General features: G+C 37.7%; 1 protein-coding gene across 4 annotated transcripts in view; it reads right to left on the bottom strand.

Annotated features, from left to right (window-relative positions):
- Positions 1–1,806: 1,806 nt before the first annotated feature.
- TFAP2E (transcription factor AP-2 epsilon) overlaps positions 1,807–17,119 on the bottom strand; it is a 213,204-nt gene continuing 197,891 nt past the window's right edge. For all 4 annotated transcript variants that reach the window (XM_044059502.1, XM_044059522.1, XM_044059513.1 and 1 more), the window contains 2 exons: positions 14,852–14,993; positions 1,807–3,091 (listed from right to left, as the gene is read on the bottom strand). In XM_044059502.1, coding sequence (XP_043915437.1) covers positions 2,800–3,091; positions 14,852–14,993 — 434 coding nt within the window. In that variant the 3' untranslated portion in view covers positions 1,807–2,799. The remainder of the gene's footprint in view (positions 3,092–14,851; positions 14,994–17,119) is intronic.

Raw genomic sequence — 17,119 nt, 5'->3', positions numbered from 1 at the left:
TAATTTACCACGCTTTCTCCAAAGGTTGCCAATTTTGGGAAGAATTCAGAGGAACAGAGGTAACATTTGGATCAAAATCAGGTACATTCCTGAAAATCAGGAATGGCTGAAAGGTACGATGCATGCTAGGTCATCTCCACAGTGTAGCGGGATCGATTCCTGACCACAAACCTGGATGACAGGGCTTTGATTAGCAATCTCAGTACTGGAGGTGTCAAGCAGGTGTGGGGGAGGAGGAGTGAAAAGGCTGATCCCACTTATCTTTCCTGGGTGGGAAGGGGAAGGAAAGCATGTCTTGGCCGTGTTTTCAGTGTGACTGGAAATAATGGAAACTGATATAATCTAGGTAGGCATATGGGTAGGATGCCAAATAAGGGATATGTCACAGTGTAGGTAGTACATGGCAATGTCAATGTCTGTGTCACAGTGTACTAGCAGTACATGGCAAGGTCAATGTTTCTGTCACATTGTAGGCAGTACATGGCAAGGTCAATGTTTCTGTCACATTGTAGGCAGTACATGGCAAGGTCAATGTTTCTGTCACATTGTAGGCAGTACATGGCAAGGTCAATGTTTCTGTCACATTGTAGGCAGTACATGGTAAGATCAAAGTTTCTGGGCAGTTAGTTAAGGCAAAAAAAAAACACTGATCTCCTGTGTAAATGATGGCACCACTTTCAGAGTACTAGACTCCCCATCCCTAAGGGAATGAAAGGGCCATAGAGGTCTCACCACAGAGGCATAAATGGTACAGTAGAATGGCAGACTGCAGGAGGATCAATTCAATGGCCAGAGAAGGACTAGGAGAAATACACATCAGTGCCTGCCAAATCTATTTAGTGCAGTTTTGCAGTTTGCATGTATTCCCACTTTCGATCTCTCTTTTTCCCAAAAACATGACAATACTTGTTCACCTATGAAGACTAACAAACACAGAAATCCAAAAGCCTTCATTTTATATATAGCTAGAAACAGTTTGTATGCAGCAGAGAAACAATGTATAAATATGCAAAATACAGGCTTAAAATTGTTTACACAGGCTTTTTTTCCTACTGTACTAAAGGATGTCAGAGATTTCTAAACAGACTGCCTAGCCACAAGGCAGATTAAGTCTTCCTAGTTTTTCTTTCTTACTGCAGGCAAAAAAGGAATCCTACAGTTTCTAATTTCATGTACTTTCAATTACATTTCTCCTCCACTTCAAGTCTATGTGCAGTGTTTAAGTAGGATTCATAGGCATTGACAGTGATGTCACAAAGAAAGATGGGTTTTAACCAGGGTTACATTCATTTGTTGGTAGAAATCTGTAGTAGTAGTCACCAGGGAAACAAGTCAGTGGGATTAAAACTCAATGAGGAAAAGGACCAAAGAGCTTAGGTCTCAACAGTTCCCTTCTTACATTAACCTATGTGTATGAGAAATGACTGCAAAACATCATTAATAGTAAGTAAGACAAGACTGCAAATGTGGGCAACTCACAATGAGCTGCATCTAAAATGTCTGATTAAATGCTCATTGTACTTATAAAAATAACAGCCATTTATGGCATTTGCCTGAACCAAAAATGTTGAAAAGTGAACATAATGGATATTATGGCAGTCTAACATTTACAGACAAGAAGTGCTTAAGACAATGTCACTGACTCAGCAGGAGATAAAATACTGACTTAAGTGTATAGTTTTTTCAGGACACAGCAATGTTGTGGTACTTAAGCAACCTAATACTGATTTGACACTACTGACCAAGCTGAATTTCAGTGTACTGCATCTCTCAGTCACTTCTGGGCCAGAAGGAACTTTATTTTCCTTTTTCAATTGTTAAAATAAAAAGAGGTTTATTATGACCATGAAAATGACATTTTTTCTTGTATTATACAGCTATTGCAATTATAAGAGAAACAACAAGTACAAAATGTTGGAAAAACAACATGTTGTGATACCCTACAGCCAATGTTACTGTATCTTTTGTACCTGAAACTCATTTAAATGTTTAATAAAAAGGAAGGAAATAATCCAGAGATTTACAGATTCCAAGTCTCAACTGAATTTGATATAAATAACTCACACTGGACATGTTAAAACTTTCAGATTTAATTACACATAAATAAATATATACAGATTTAGAACAGTTCAGTTCAGTTTGGCCTGTTAATGTTCTTCACCTTGTGCTTATCAAACCCTGTGCTGTCATGATGGCAGTTCTCACCCAGGATTAGGTTCAACAGAGGATACAGTCATCATTTGTGTGGAAACATAATTTGTGATAAACTGTCCCATTTTCCAAACTCCACAGATGTCAGAGTTATATCCACACTCATCCGTTCTATAAGGCATCCATGAAAATCACGTACCATCAGAAAGGGAAACTATACCACCATATTTGCTTCCTTTGCACAGCTTCACCTTTCATCTATATTATTATTTTTTTAAGATGAAGACTATTTCCTGGGATTGAGCTAAAAGATGTGCCTTTTGCTTTGAAGTTAAACCAGTGCATTTTGAGTTTTTATCTTTAATTTACAGCATAATTTCCGTAAAGGTAAAAACATGTTTACTCTGTCTCAGGTTGTTTACCGAGTTCATAGTTACTGAGTTCACATTGCTGAGGGACTTGTTTCTATTTTACTTTTTCATGGGGGTTACTTTTGAATCTGTACCTTTTTGCTTTTAGTTTCATCCCAAGTGAAATTGCACGTTATAAAACTTGGTAGTCTGCAATTATATATCTTTTATTTTGATTTTCAATACCTGCATTTTTTTCTCTCTTGTATTTGCAGTTTTGATCTACAAAGGGTTTTGGTTATTTTCGATGTTTGATATCCTTTTCTGATTTTGTCCCTGGTTCTCCAGTAGCGTGCCCATTTCCTGTGCTAGTCATGAACATTTTGTCAAGCCCTTTTAGTGACTCAACCAGGTAGTTCTGGAAGGCGGTGAGTGCTGCACTGATTGCAGGACTTCCAAACCCATGTGTTATCAGGCTGAAATGGGTCAAACAACTTTGTACGGCTGGATCCAGTACTGTTGTTGGACGGCTGCTCCCTATCGGTGATCGATCCTGCACTAACAAGTCAGAAAATTCTTTGCAAATCTGTCTGTAGAGACAAAAACATGGTTCAAGGAAAAAAATATTAAAACAAATCCAAGAAAACATTAAGCAGGAATAATTAATTCATAAGATAATAATTGTTAACTGACATGCAGTACTTTAATGAAAACATTTACAGAATGAGTGTTCTTAAAATTGTCACTAAGTAATCTGTACTTTCTGACAGATCAAGTTATCCTGAACACAATGTGAAACATGATAAACAATTGTAAATTATTACGACCTACACTAAGCAATAATGTCTGTGCTAATAGATGAAGCAACATAGGAATGACAGAAGCACATACTTTGAGTGCAGATGAAGATGATCTGGACCACCCAGTGTGCTCATTTACCTGCTTGTTAGATAAGACAGGTAGTGACCCAATAAACTATATCCTTCTATCATCACTGTAAACCTCTTATGTATGTATGACCATTTTTGAAGTTTTCATTGCTTTTTATCTCCCAACTATATATCAAGAGCTCTTAGTAAAACTATATTTCCTTACATTCCTCTTGAGGTGGCTTCTCTCCATCAACTCTTTCCCTTGTCTCAATAATAGCAATACATATTTTTTTCTGTAAGGTGCCACCCCTTTTGAGCTTGCTTCACCCTTGAATGTTTCTTTCATGCCCTTTTTCTTTTCGTTTCCCATATGTATAACGGCTAATTTCCATTATTATTTATGTCTCTCTCTCTCTCTCTCTCTCTCTCTCTCTCTCTCTCTCTCTCTCTCTCTCTCCCTGCACAGTTTCTAGTACAGACCGTTTACTATTTTAGAAAAGAGGTGCATAACTTTACACAGTACCTCAGACCTTCTGTCACTACCTATAAAATGCAGGATTACACATCTTTGATGTCTAGCGCTCATTCTTTTTCCTGGGAATGTCAGTGTCCTCATGATCCTTTACAGTACAAGCTTACACAACTTGCATTCTTCGCAGTCATCTGAAATTATCACCATGAAGTCCTTCCTGTTTCCATATCAGGCAGTACTTCCTGCACCAATGTATATTTTGCCAACGTCTTTGGTTTTCCCACATACTTCACTTACATTGCAAATTATAACACTGAGTATGCATCCATCCACAATCCCTGTTTCCCATCTTTGAACATGGGGTCAGGGTGTCACTTCAAATCATAAAAGTCATCTAAAGCTAAGATTTACCCCACTGGGTGGTTAAGCCCTGCCATGGTCATTCTTCCACACCACATACAGTACATTAAACATGCTTCTACGTTTTTGGCATCTACTGTCAGATTCTTCCATCCAACCTTGTGTTCCAGCCCTGCTGGAGATCTTTATATTGTATAGCATCAAAAAATAGGAACACCTTTCCTTCCAATCCCACTATAATGTTAACAATGTTTACCAAAAATATGTTACAGACGACTGGTCCCAGTCTGAAAGCATAAGAAGGTCAATATCACTGCCAAGCCACTGTCCCACCAGCACAGCCATCACGGACACACTCTCATAAACACAACTTGCAGCCTGCCACCCATCTAAAGGTATTCAAGGACTGTGAGAAAAGCTGGATAGCAAGGAAAATGTACTGACAGTGCGTCTTGCAACATTCAGAGTTCAGGACTTCCACATTTTCATTTCACCTTTTACTCACATTTTGTTTATACTTATCATGACACTTCACTTGGCATTGATAAAAGACGTGCAGACTTCAGCAATCTCTCCATAACAATGCACAACCTGTCAGCTTGACTGTTAGAACCTGCAATAGCTGTCTCATATCTTAGGTCTAATAAAGTTCTTTACCAAAGCAGGATCAGAGGTTATGAATGCTAATCTCATCACTTCACTTTCATGTTGAGATCTGTCTGAACAAAACTCAAACTTGATTAATCCAATGTCAAGTCAGTGATATGGCCAAAGGGTGACCAGTGTCTTGGCCACAGTAATGTAGGAATTTCACAGTTGTGGCTTATTCCTTGCTCAAGACTACACTTGTTTAAGAATGAGGGTGTGGATGATCATGCGTGCCATCTGTGTATATGTCCCAGGGCAATTCTTCACCAGTTCAAGAAGTATCTTGTTTCAAATTCAGTCTCATTAAAACAAACTTCCATATATTCTGAATGACAGAACTCTCTGATTCAAAACTTTAAAGTAAGTAATGTAGTTAATCAATAGCTTTAAAATAGTTTGGATCTCTTAGATTTGTGGTTGAACTGTGCAGACTTCAACAGTATAGCATTCTGTACTCACTTAAATAAAAAAATGACTTCACATTTTTACTACTAACTGTGTTAACATGCACATTTGAGCTCCACCACTATACATCACCTTTGCAAAATCATATAATCCCTATGTGGGTTCTATGCCTGTCAATTATTCTGGGATCTGTGCCTGATAACTGATTCTTAGATGGAAAATATACTCAGTTATTGCTGTCCATACTGGGTTTATTCCCGATGATTATTCCCTATTTTTGACCCGTGCCTTAGAATTACTCCCTACTTGGGGCCTGTACCTGAAAATAACCTTTCTGGATATATATAATCTTCTTCTTCTTTCAGCTTTTCCCAGTTAGGGGTCGCCACAGTGGATCACCTGTCCGCTCATGATTGGCAGTGGAGTTTTACAGTGTCGAGTTGCCAGCCCGGCACTCAACCTTCCACAGAAGGCACACACACTCACACCTAGGGCCAATTTAGAATTTCCAATCTACCTGCAGCATGTCTTTGGGATGTGGGAGGAAACCGGAGCACCCGGAGGAACCCCACGTGATCACAGGGAGGACATGCAGACTCTGCACAGAAGGCACCCCAGCCGAGGATTGAACAGGAGAACCTCTTGCTGTGAGGTGACAATGCTAACCAGTGCACCACCGTGGCCGCCCTTCTAGATATATAGTCTCCCCCTAATGACAACTTCATACACAGTATTTGCATGTTATGATACCTTCATATCTTTGGCCTGTGTCTGCTGATTTCTCCCTTGTTTGGAAGGCTTTGCCTAATGATTCCTCTTTACCTTATGTTTATGCCTTGTAATACACAACACGTTAAACCACTGCTTATTAAATTGCTCTCTACCTTGGTTTATTCCTATTGAGTTCTCTCACCATGGGGCCTTTGCCTGATGATTGATTACTTCCTACACCTGACGATAACTCTGTGTTGGGTGTCTGCCTAATTACTACTCCCTGCCTTGGAGATTTTTTTATATAGATATATATATATATATATATATATATATATAAAACTGCCCAGTGTTTTCTCTTTGCTTGGTACTAACACCTGATTAGTACACATTTCCTTTGGTTTATGCATGGCAGCTACTCTGTATTTTGAGTTTACACCGGTTGATCAGTTATGCTTTGAGTCTATGTCTGATTCCGCTTTACTTGGCAACATGATTGATCTGTTTGAGGTTTACCCTTGAAAGTTTTGTATAATGCAGAGTAGGTATAGTTCAGTCCATCACAAAATGACTTATAGTAGCAAAGAAAAACTTTTCATTATGTGGAGTGGTTCCGATCTATAACCAGCTCAGGTAGATTGTACCTCAGTTTCATATCTTATCCAAATGATGGCACCTTGGGACATCAGTTCTCTTTTTATGTATTTACTGTTGTGTCAGTATTATAAAACATTACAAGCATCTCGTATGTGACTAGAATCCATAATTTTCTTATTTCACAGCATCAAAGGTGAAAATTGTACCTGGCTGATATTTAGTTATTTCCTAGTGGTCTTTCCTAATGAAATACACCTTCTAAGAGTTCTACCTGAACATATTCACTTTGTTTATTTTATGCTTGATGATTATGCTTTAGTGGGAACCTTGTTGGCCAGGCTTATGTAGGCCCTCGGGCCGATAGCCTAGTACTTACCTATGAACCTATGAGTTGCCAAATTATTGCTTACCACTTATGGTCTGCATGTCATGGTTCCATCTAACCGCAAAGCTGTAATCTAGTTTTAGCATTACTATTATACCCCCCATTTCTAATCTTTAATTTCCCATCATTCTCATCATAGTGTGCCAAATGAACATTTTCACCCAAATGTGAGTCATTTAGAACACCCATTTCTCCTACTGTGTTATTATAGGGTACTTAAATCAACTGGATGTTTGTTGTTTAAGTTACCATCAAGACTCATTTCAGATTTAATCATTTGATGAAGTTATTCTTTTTCACTTTACCTGTTGTGTTGTGTCTTTCGGCTTTTCCCGGTTAGGGGTCACCACAGTGGAACTCTGGTCCTCTAATGATTGGCAGTAGATTTTTATGTGCCCAGTTGCTGGCCCTGACACACAACCTTCAACGAAGGTATGCCCATTCACGCATGTCTCCACACAGAAGACGCTCTAGCTGAGAATCGAACAGGACGTCTTACTAATGTCCATATTTCCACCTATTCCTTACCTTTGTACATTAATTCATTCTTTGATGCAAACCTTACTCTCATCTGAGTTATAAAGTAGCCAGAGTCTATACCAACAAGTATTTGGTGCAAGACAGAGAAGCATTTATGGACAGGATGCCACTCCACCAGGATACACATATATGCACCCTTACAGATGACATGCAGACCTATAGGCAATTTAGGGGACTCTTACTATCACTTAATGATCATCTTTGGGATGTGGGTAGAAATCAAAGCACCCACTGTAAATCTGCATAGACACATTCTGCAAAGAAGGAACTTCAGATGGGAACTGAGCCTTCCACACATAGCAGAGAGGTAGTAAGACTCATCTCTGCACCCCAAATGTATTGCCAACCAATCTACACTGTTAAGCACTCAGTCACAAAACATGATCAGCTCCCCAGCAGCATACTGCATCATACTCAAATGAATGCAGACAATACCTTTTAAGGGACATCAAGGTAACTAAGGGAGATGGATAACTACCTGGAGGGTGCCTCAGGCATAAATACTGTATTAGGTTAGGTTAGGGTTAGCATGTATTACTAAGGTGGAGAAGGATGGGTGGGTGGCCAAAGCCTTAGAAATACATGCTAACCATAATCCTAATCCTGCTCCCAACCTAACCATTCACCTTACCTTAAAAACAACTTTCTATAGCACTACCTCTAACATTAATCAGGCAAATTCAATCTAAATGTTTGGTAGGGTTATGGTTTGTAGGGCAGAAGAGAAGAATTGTTTCCTTTTTCATTCTACTGGGTTCTCAGTTATTTGTGTTGTCAGTGTTATGAATGGTCAGCATGTTTTGTTCAGTCTTTTCTGTATTAATGATTTAACCTGTCATCCATTCATGATGTAATCACAATATATTTATATAGTCTAGCAACTTAATATTTCTAAATGAATACACTTGACAGCATACACTGCAGAGGCATGTATTATCCAAAGAATAAAGAAAACTAATATCTTCTTTGAAGAGTTTCATTAAATCTGTTCACATATATTTACTGGCATTTTACAGGTCAAGGCTCTGCCCATCCCCACTCCAGAAAATAAAAATCAGAATGCAGCCATCAGCTCGGTATTCTCTTTGGGTCCTGATGCCAACGGTATAACAGCAGGGAGAAGCTTCTGAAACAACTGCATCAAACATCATCTACCATCTAAATAAGGTGTGCCAGTTTATTCTCCAAATAAATGCAAATGAGAAAGGTATGCTTGCTCAGCACCATGTTCTCCACTAATACCACCAGCACCGTCAACATTACCATGAAGGTGAAATCTGATGTCATCCTCACTTGATTTGGAAGAAAGCAAGAGCTGTATAGTTAGTTGATTCATTAATGTTTGAAAAAAACTCCCACGTACTAGGACAAAGATCAAGCCAGAATAGAAAGGTCTTTCTGTGAAAATTACCACACTAAATTGCGCATTCAGCCTCCCAGTGGCCACTGCCAGTACTGCGGACCTACTTGACACAGCTGCTGTTCTGAAGAAACATCTTCTGTTTTTATTGCTTCAATTCAAAAGAATGTAATTCTCCTGCAGAGTACAGCTTAGTTCCTCACCATCCTTCCTTAACTTAAAACTCAAACTGCATAAGCTTGTTCTCATGGCCATAGCTCTCAACAAATCAGGGACGAATCTCAAGAGAATCAGGGACAAACCCACAAATAATCAGGGACACTTTTAAAATATTGGTACTATTATCTTGAGGCATTGACAGAATAAGATAATGAGAATTAATATACAGTTTCTGAAGTAAAAAGTCTGTAAGTCTAACAATTGTCATTACTTATTAAGTACAATTCACCACCTGTTCTCCAAAAGTCAAGTTTTAAGAGGGATTAAGAAGGACAGAGCTAAAATTTGAGTCAAAATCAGGGACACATGAGAGGTATGCTCATGGCCCCTAGCAGTATGGATGACCATTTGTTACTTATATGTTAACAGTAGTGATTTAGGTATGTCTGTGTGGTCACACATTCATTGAATTTGTGATTATGCTGCATTGATTCTAGAGGTCTGTGATATGGCATTGTTATAAACAAACAACATTTCTTGAAGATTATTAATATAGTTTAATACAATGACAATGTAAGAGTTTGGCAGTTGTCTGGCAATCAGCACAGATGATTAAGATTATGACATACTTAATGAACGGCTGACTATCTCCGCCTCTTTTTGCCTGCTGTATAACTCTAGACAAAGCACTTAATCAGACAGTACTCCGAGGTTGATCCTGTAAAGGGACAACTGTTTCCAGCGGGCTTTATCCAGTTAACAAATACAAAAGACTCCATCTGTACACAATACTGTCACTTCCTGAATTGTTGGTACCTATCTCTCTTCCTACTGTTATCCAGGCATGAGACAATATCCTACTTTTGTGTCAGTGATAGTCATTATTGCATAAATGTTTGAAACGCTATGGTACAACAGACACTACAACATATGTGTTCCAATTATAACCCCCACAGCGACTACAGCATGGTTATTTCAAGAAGCATTTCCTAACAAAAAATATGTAATAAAAATCTTGCTTTATGAATCCAGAAAAAGCACTGCTTAAGTCTTAGAAGGAGAAAGGAGCAAAGGAAAAGAAGAATGAATCTGGAAGGGAAAGAAAGAAAAGCTACAGTCAAAAGAAAAAAGAAATTGCACATCTGTTAGCCAAATGCACAACACTGGAAAATAATTGTTTTGATGAGTCAGTGGAAAGCTGTCAGATATGCATCAAACACTTTAGATATTGTTTGATTGTAAATGACAGAGATAATGATAGATTTGCACCTATCTAGCATCTAAGATGTTGTTTTATTTAGTTATTTATTCAAGTCTAATTCTTTGTGACCTCAAGGACTTTAGAACATCAGGCCTGTGTCAACAACTACTTCTTTTAAGTTCGTGCAAATTCATATTCTCTGTTGTGGTAATATATCTTAGCTTCTGCCACCCCCTTCATCTTTTGCCTTTGATCTTTCCCAGTATCAGTGTCTTCTCTAGTGAATCCTGAGTTTTAATTTTATTCTCCGACCTTCCAGTGAACAGTCTGTCTGTATTTCCTGATGTACCATATCATCTAATCTCCTTGCAGTCCATGGAATTCTCAAAAGTTTTCTCCACCACCACAATTCAAAAGCATTAGTTTTCCAGTACACAGTTTCGTTTATAGTCCAGCTTTCATACATCTATGCTACGGGTCTATATTACATCACTGAATGCTTAAAAAAGCAAACGGTGATTAATTGACCCTATGTAAGTGAAAGCTTGCAATGTCGAATTGTCAGAATAGTGATTTTTTTCCAAAGGAAAAATCGCTGTTCCAACAAAAAAAAAAAAAAAAACACATTAAACATTACATTAAGTGGGGGGTTTCGCCCCCTATACCACCTACTTAAATATACCAACTCTGAGACCGCACTACAGTGCCGAAAATGGTAAAGTAACGAAGCGGACAAGCAAATTCTTTCCCAGGAAAAGAATTCGCTTAAAAGCCACTTCGATATTTTGCAGTTTCAGTCTTTTAAGTTCGACCAAGACGCATTCAAAAGAATGCGTCTTTGGTCTTCTAATAGGATCTCTATGCTACTACTATGAAAACCATAACTTTGTCTATATGGGCATTTGTCTCTTCTCTTTAATGCCTTATCTAACGTTACCATAGTTTTCCTTCCAAGAAGCACAAGCTGTTTAGTTTTATGGTTGCAATCACCTGCTTAGAACATTGAATCTAGGAAAATCTGTTATAGTTTTCATTTCTTCTCTGTCTAGTTTGCAAAATCATTTTTAGAACTAGTTAAGATTGTTTTTCTTTTTTGAGCTTTAAGCCAGCTTTTGTACGTTCTACTTTCACCTTCATCAATAGGCTGTTCAGCTCATCTACATTTTCAGCCATCAGAGTGGCATCATCTGCATATGTGAGGTTATTAACATTTCTCCTGGCATTTTTAATTATAGCATCTAATTTATCTAATAAGCATTCTGCATGATAAATTCAACATAAAAATCAAGTAAGTATGTGACAATATACAGCCTTGTTACACTTCTTTCCCTATCTTAAACCAGTTAGTTATTCCATATTCTGTCAGTTCCTGCTTCTTGTTATACATGCAGATTCCACAAGAGGTAAATAAGGTTACCCATCTCTCTAAGTATTTGCCACTGTTTGTTATAGTCAACACAGTCAAGTGCTTTAGAGTAGTCAATAAAAAGAAGTAAATGTTTTTCTGGAGCTCCTTTGATTTTCTATTGTCAAGCAGATGTTAGCAGCATAATCATAATTGATGTTAGCAATTTAATCGTAATTTAATCAATATCACAAACTGCAAGATATGTTCCATTCTTCAGAAAGGAGTCCTCAGCTAAACTTGTTCAATCAGAAGCAGTCAGGGATCATAGGAATGGCCAGAAATAGAGTGATGGAGTAACACACACAGACTGGCTATACAAATTACCAAGAGAAGATTAAGCCAAATGTGGGGTAGATGTATTTATGGTGAGCAAACTAGACATACTTGTGACTATGTGAAACCTAAACATAATATACCTTTCTTACCTACTTGGATGCCCAGCTGCACATCATCCTAAGAGTTGTCTTTTAAGATCAGCAGCAGTAACAGCTAATGTTTCTCAGCAGCCTGATATCACTGCAGGCTCAGCTCTGTCTAGCAAATAGCTATCAAACAGGCACTGCTCAATGTGAATCTGTAAGGCTGCAGTCATGCTGGACATAAAATCCATTGTTATGGAGAATTAAAATAAGGCCTCTGTGTATCTCAGTAGTGTGTGTGCGTGTATGAGTGTGTGTGTGTCTGTTTGTAGAGAAAATAGTGACATAAAATTTAGGCACCCAAGTTTCAAAAGCAAACATCTTTAATACGTGTTGTGTTTCGTGATTTAGTGACTGGACCTCCAATATACTATTCATCTACACCCCTTACAAACAATAAGGTAGCCCTTCTGTGTACAGATGTGATGTGACCTGATCACCAGTGCCTCTCACTTTTCTGTACAGTCCCACAAAGTGCAACGGCCCATCCTGTAATGTTTGACACACTAGTTTCTCAGGCTATCTCTCTAGGAATGTTGTACCATCAAGGCAAACCAGATTCTCGCAACAGCAAAGGTAAGCTAGCAGTTGGTGAACCCTCACTCATTAATCTCCCCTCACCTATGGCTGGCAGTCTAGAACCCAGGCCATCAATCAATCCTATGTTACTACAGGCATAGATAGATTCCCACCCTCATCACAGTGAGGCTGGTCACAAAATCATTTAAGGCAGTTCTTCATTACATATTGTAGATTCCTTTTATGATGTCTTACCATACATTGCTTGGGCCTGTCCCTTTCTCTTTATATTTCTCTTTCAATCTCCTTTTTGTCTGCAATAAACCAAGTTTAGACAAACTTCTGTAAAATGTGTAACCTTGACTTTATTTCATAAATGTTTAAATTAACAAGGTCAAAAAATTTCTGAAATGATTGGCATAGTGTATGTGTGTGTGTGTGGGGGTATATGTACATATTATTTTGCCTTATATTACAGCTTCCATTTCCTAAGCACCCATCTGCCATCCATTAAGGCCAAGTCACTATACTATTTAGTTCTGTGTGTGCATATGTATGTATCTATTTTGGAAACATGACATTATAGAAACATTTGAAGAAAATTGATGTTAGCAAAACATGTAGTTGAATTAATAATGTAAAGTCTGCATTGATCTGGAATAACTTGTCAGCTTCCTGGCAACAATTAAAAAATTAAAAAGATGTGCAAAAAGCATGCACCTTATGCTGTGCCTGAAATGTTGCAGGGTGCAGCTTTCTTTTTGTCTCACAGGTGATACTCCCTCTCCAGACCCTCTGTACCAAGTAGTATCATGCAACCCAGACAGAGACATGCTTGAAATGAAAAAATAAATATTTAGCATGATTTGCTACTGTCTGCACAAAAAACATCTTTGTAAAGCACCTTCTGATGGACTGTACAAAATGCACTACTAAACCAAAATGTTATCTTGCTGTGCAAATCCATGCACAAAAATTATCTCAGTCTAACACTGCTAACAGTGAGAAACAATCCAGGTATTTCTCAAGCTGCCATCCTGTTTTTCTCAATGACCTCAGGTGTGAATTTTCCCTACTGCATTTTCTAAATTACAGGACCAGTGGGAATTTCAACTTGTTTCCCCAGCAACAGCCCAGCAAACAGCTGTACAAGGTGAGTTATAGCACATTAATATGATGACGATTGGCAGGCAAAGGGAATTTAAGAAAAACGTTCATGTTTTCTACATGTGCTGCTCATGAAACAGTTTTCCATTGGAAAACAAAATCCTGTGCATTTAAAAGTAAACTGCTGATAAGAATCTATAAGAATCATGGTCTATTGTTGAAGAAGCGCATGTGACGTGAGCAATAAAAGCAAAAGTAATTCTCAGTTTGTTCTTTGTATGCTTCTTCAGGGTAGCGGAGTGCTTCCTAAAGCACAAAAAGTTCTAAAACGCATTATAAAATATGCACGCTTTCTGAGAATATGTGCTTTTGTTTGAGTATATATATATATATATATATATATATATATATATATATATATATATATATATATATATATATATATATATATATATATATATATATATAATGTTGTTTATCTCAAAAGGTTAAGCCTATGAGCAGCTGAAGAACTTCATCCTGAAGTCCTGGATTTGATTCCTTTAAATTCCTGTTACAATTTATGTGATTTTGAGCAAGTCATATATCCAGACAGTATTCACAGGTCACCCCAGTGGGCTTACCAGGTTAACTAATTCATGGAAATAAGAAATAAATAAATAGATAACTTACCAACACAAAAATATCTCTACTGAGTTGACAATGGACAATGCATGCCAGCACTTAAGTCATGTATACCTCAGTTACAACAAACCTTACACCAGCTACATTAATGAAACTAAATGCAACAGTATTCTCCGAAAAACACATAAAAACAAACACATGACTATAAGAGTCAATGCAAGGTTCACGTTCCATTTACAAAATGAAGAGAGTAATCCATATGCAACAAATTATGTCTACAGTACAGAAACTTTGTGGTGAGGTAAACCCATGACAGTTAAGTAATGAAACCCTTTCATCAAATGGAATCAGAACCCTGTCACATATAACTACCCCTGTATCATTCTGTTTGCTTCAATCTTCTCTTTTACCCAAATGACTCAAATTACTCTTGGCATCATATCACATCTGCCTCAACTTGTCAGGGCATTTCAAAGTATGATAATAGGATTACACAAAGTATCATATCAAATGTCCCTCTCTAACACGTAGCCCGAACTACAGAATGAAATAACAACACTTACTTGGTAGCCAGAAGCATGTTTTTCCTGGTATGCAGTTCACTAGGGTCAGAATGTTGACGACTTAGGTATTCCGCTGCTGCTTTTGCTGGGAATTCTGTTTCACATACATAGCCAAAATCTCGAGCTAAGTGCACAGCTTCCCCTAAAATGAAGAAAAAATATAATTGTATCACTGGAATATTCTATGCTGAATGAAAGAACTTCTTAAATTGTATTGCATGCTGACCAGAATATATTGGTGACTGTTACCTTATAGGAGAATCACAAAACCAAAACAGGCTTGTTAAAAGTAAGGTTCAAACAGTAATATGCAGCACGGAGATCATTTTCCCCACAGTTGCTCGCAAACTGCATTACTAAGTTGTGAGATGTGCTGCAAAGTGCTTGTATGTCTGTATTTATTTCATTTTTTGGTAACTAGGTAGGTAGCCTGATCACACATATCCTCTCCCTATGTATGACAAAGGTCGTGAAATGGCAAAACAATGGCACAGTTCAATGATAGTGTCATACTGCAGTTTATTGCAATAGATTAGATGAGCTTTAGCATATTAAACAGAATATTAATATTAAGCATTAGGTAGATGCGACAGCATTATGTTCCTATAAGTTAACTATAACAAGCTGCCTAACAGGAAGACAAGGTGGCTACCCAATCTGCATAGTGCCTGGAAGCCTACGCTGTGGTGTGCGGAGCACTGGGACGTAATATAAGACAAATACTGCCCATATTCTAAAACCTCCTTCACATTATCCTCTATTTAACTATTTCAGTAGGTTATTGTCAAGTAATAATCCCAGGTCTGGGGAGAACTGAAAGAATACTAGTGTCAGTCAAGAAAGAATAGTAAGACAAAAAGAAAAACCTCAAAAAAATACATAAAATTCAAATTAGAGAAAGAATATTATGAGACAGTATTCTTGATAAGACATGCAGCACTTCTGTCTTCCGTGGCTTCTGGCACTGCTGCATTTTTTGACACTTTTATCTTTTTTCCACATGGGACAGAAGAGATTCAAAGAAAGGAATGTAGGGCAGCTCCAAGGCTTGTCCCAAAATGGAATAATATGCATATAATATTTATTTTGTTTATTAAATAAAAGAATGATGAAGATGAGATTTTATTGGAGGCAGGTTTGTGCTGTAAGCATTTCCATTACAGCAATAAATTCAAATAAGAGTACATTTGTTTCTGGAAGACACCATCTTAGGGATTTACTTGAGAAATAATAGGCTTACTTTTGTGCTATTGCATGCAATGTTTAAACTCATATGCAGAAGATGGTGGCTTTCTGGAAACAATTCCAGCAGAAACCAATCACTTCAACATATTATTCTCATCACATCTGTCAATTCCATTGACCTTGCAGGTTCTGTATCCACTTATGTGGTACTGGGACTAAGTGGGTCATCATACTGTATATTTAGCCATGTATGTATTCTCACATCGAAGACCATCCCCAATGTCAAAGGCCAACAAGTTCAAACACATACACACACACACACACACACACACACACACACACACACACACACACACACACACACACACACACACACACACACACACACACACACACACACACACACACACGTTTGGTGCACAGACCACACACACACACACACGTTTGTGCGTGTGTGTGTGTGTGTGTGTGTATATATATATATATATATATATATATATATATATATATATATAGATAGATATAGGGAACAGACTTCCCCTGCATCCCTCCAACATAGGGTCTCTGCCCCCACAACTCTGAACTATAAATAAACTGCCTCCAAAGTCACACAAATTCAGACAAAGTATACTTTCAAACAAAGTCTATGTATTTGAGTGTCTCACATGGAAAACATAGATGAGAATCATCTATCAGCAAATCACCTCCAAGCAGCTGAACAGTGATTAAGTAAAAAAATTAGTATTAGTATTAGTATTATTATTAATAGCAATTAGTAGTAGTATTACATTCTTTTTCACATTTTCACTTTTGAATGTCACTAATTGTATTAAAGAGTGTACTTTTTTAATGTTATTTTGCATATGCTTATATCGGTGTGCTGTGCACCAACCCTAAGTACTGATAGGTGGCCTAACCTTATGTAGTGCACAGAGTGCTGCAATTATTCTCTGAAATCAGAGAAAAGAGCATGCACTTTTGATGCACCTTCTTTTATGACATCTGAAAGTGAAGTACTTAACAAGACTTTGTTAAGTACATGTAGGCACAGCTGCTACACAAAGCAGCATACCCCAAATGGAA

This window comes from Protopterus annectens, chromosome 1.part2, assembly GCF_019279795.1.
Source record: "Protopterus annectens isolate FY-2018-M chromosome 1.part2, PAN1.0, whole genome shotgun sequence".
Lineage (NCBI taxonomy): Eukaryota > Metazoa > Chordata > Ceratodontiformes > Protopteridae > Protopterus > Protopterus annectens.
This window is presented reverse-complemented; position numbering and strand designations above follow the sequence as displayed.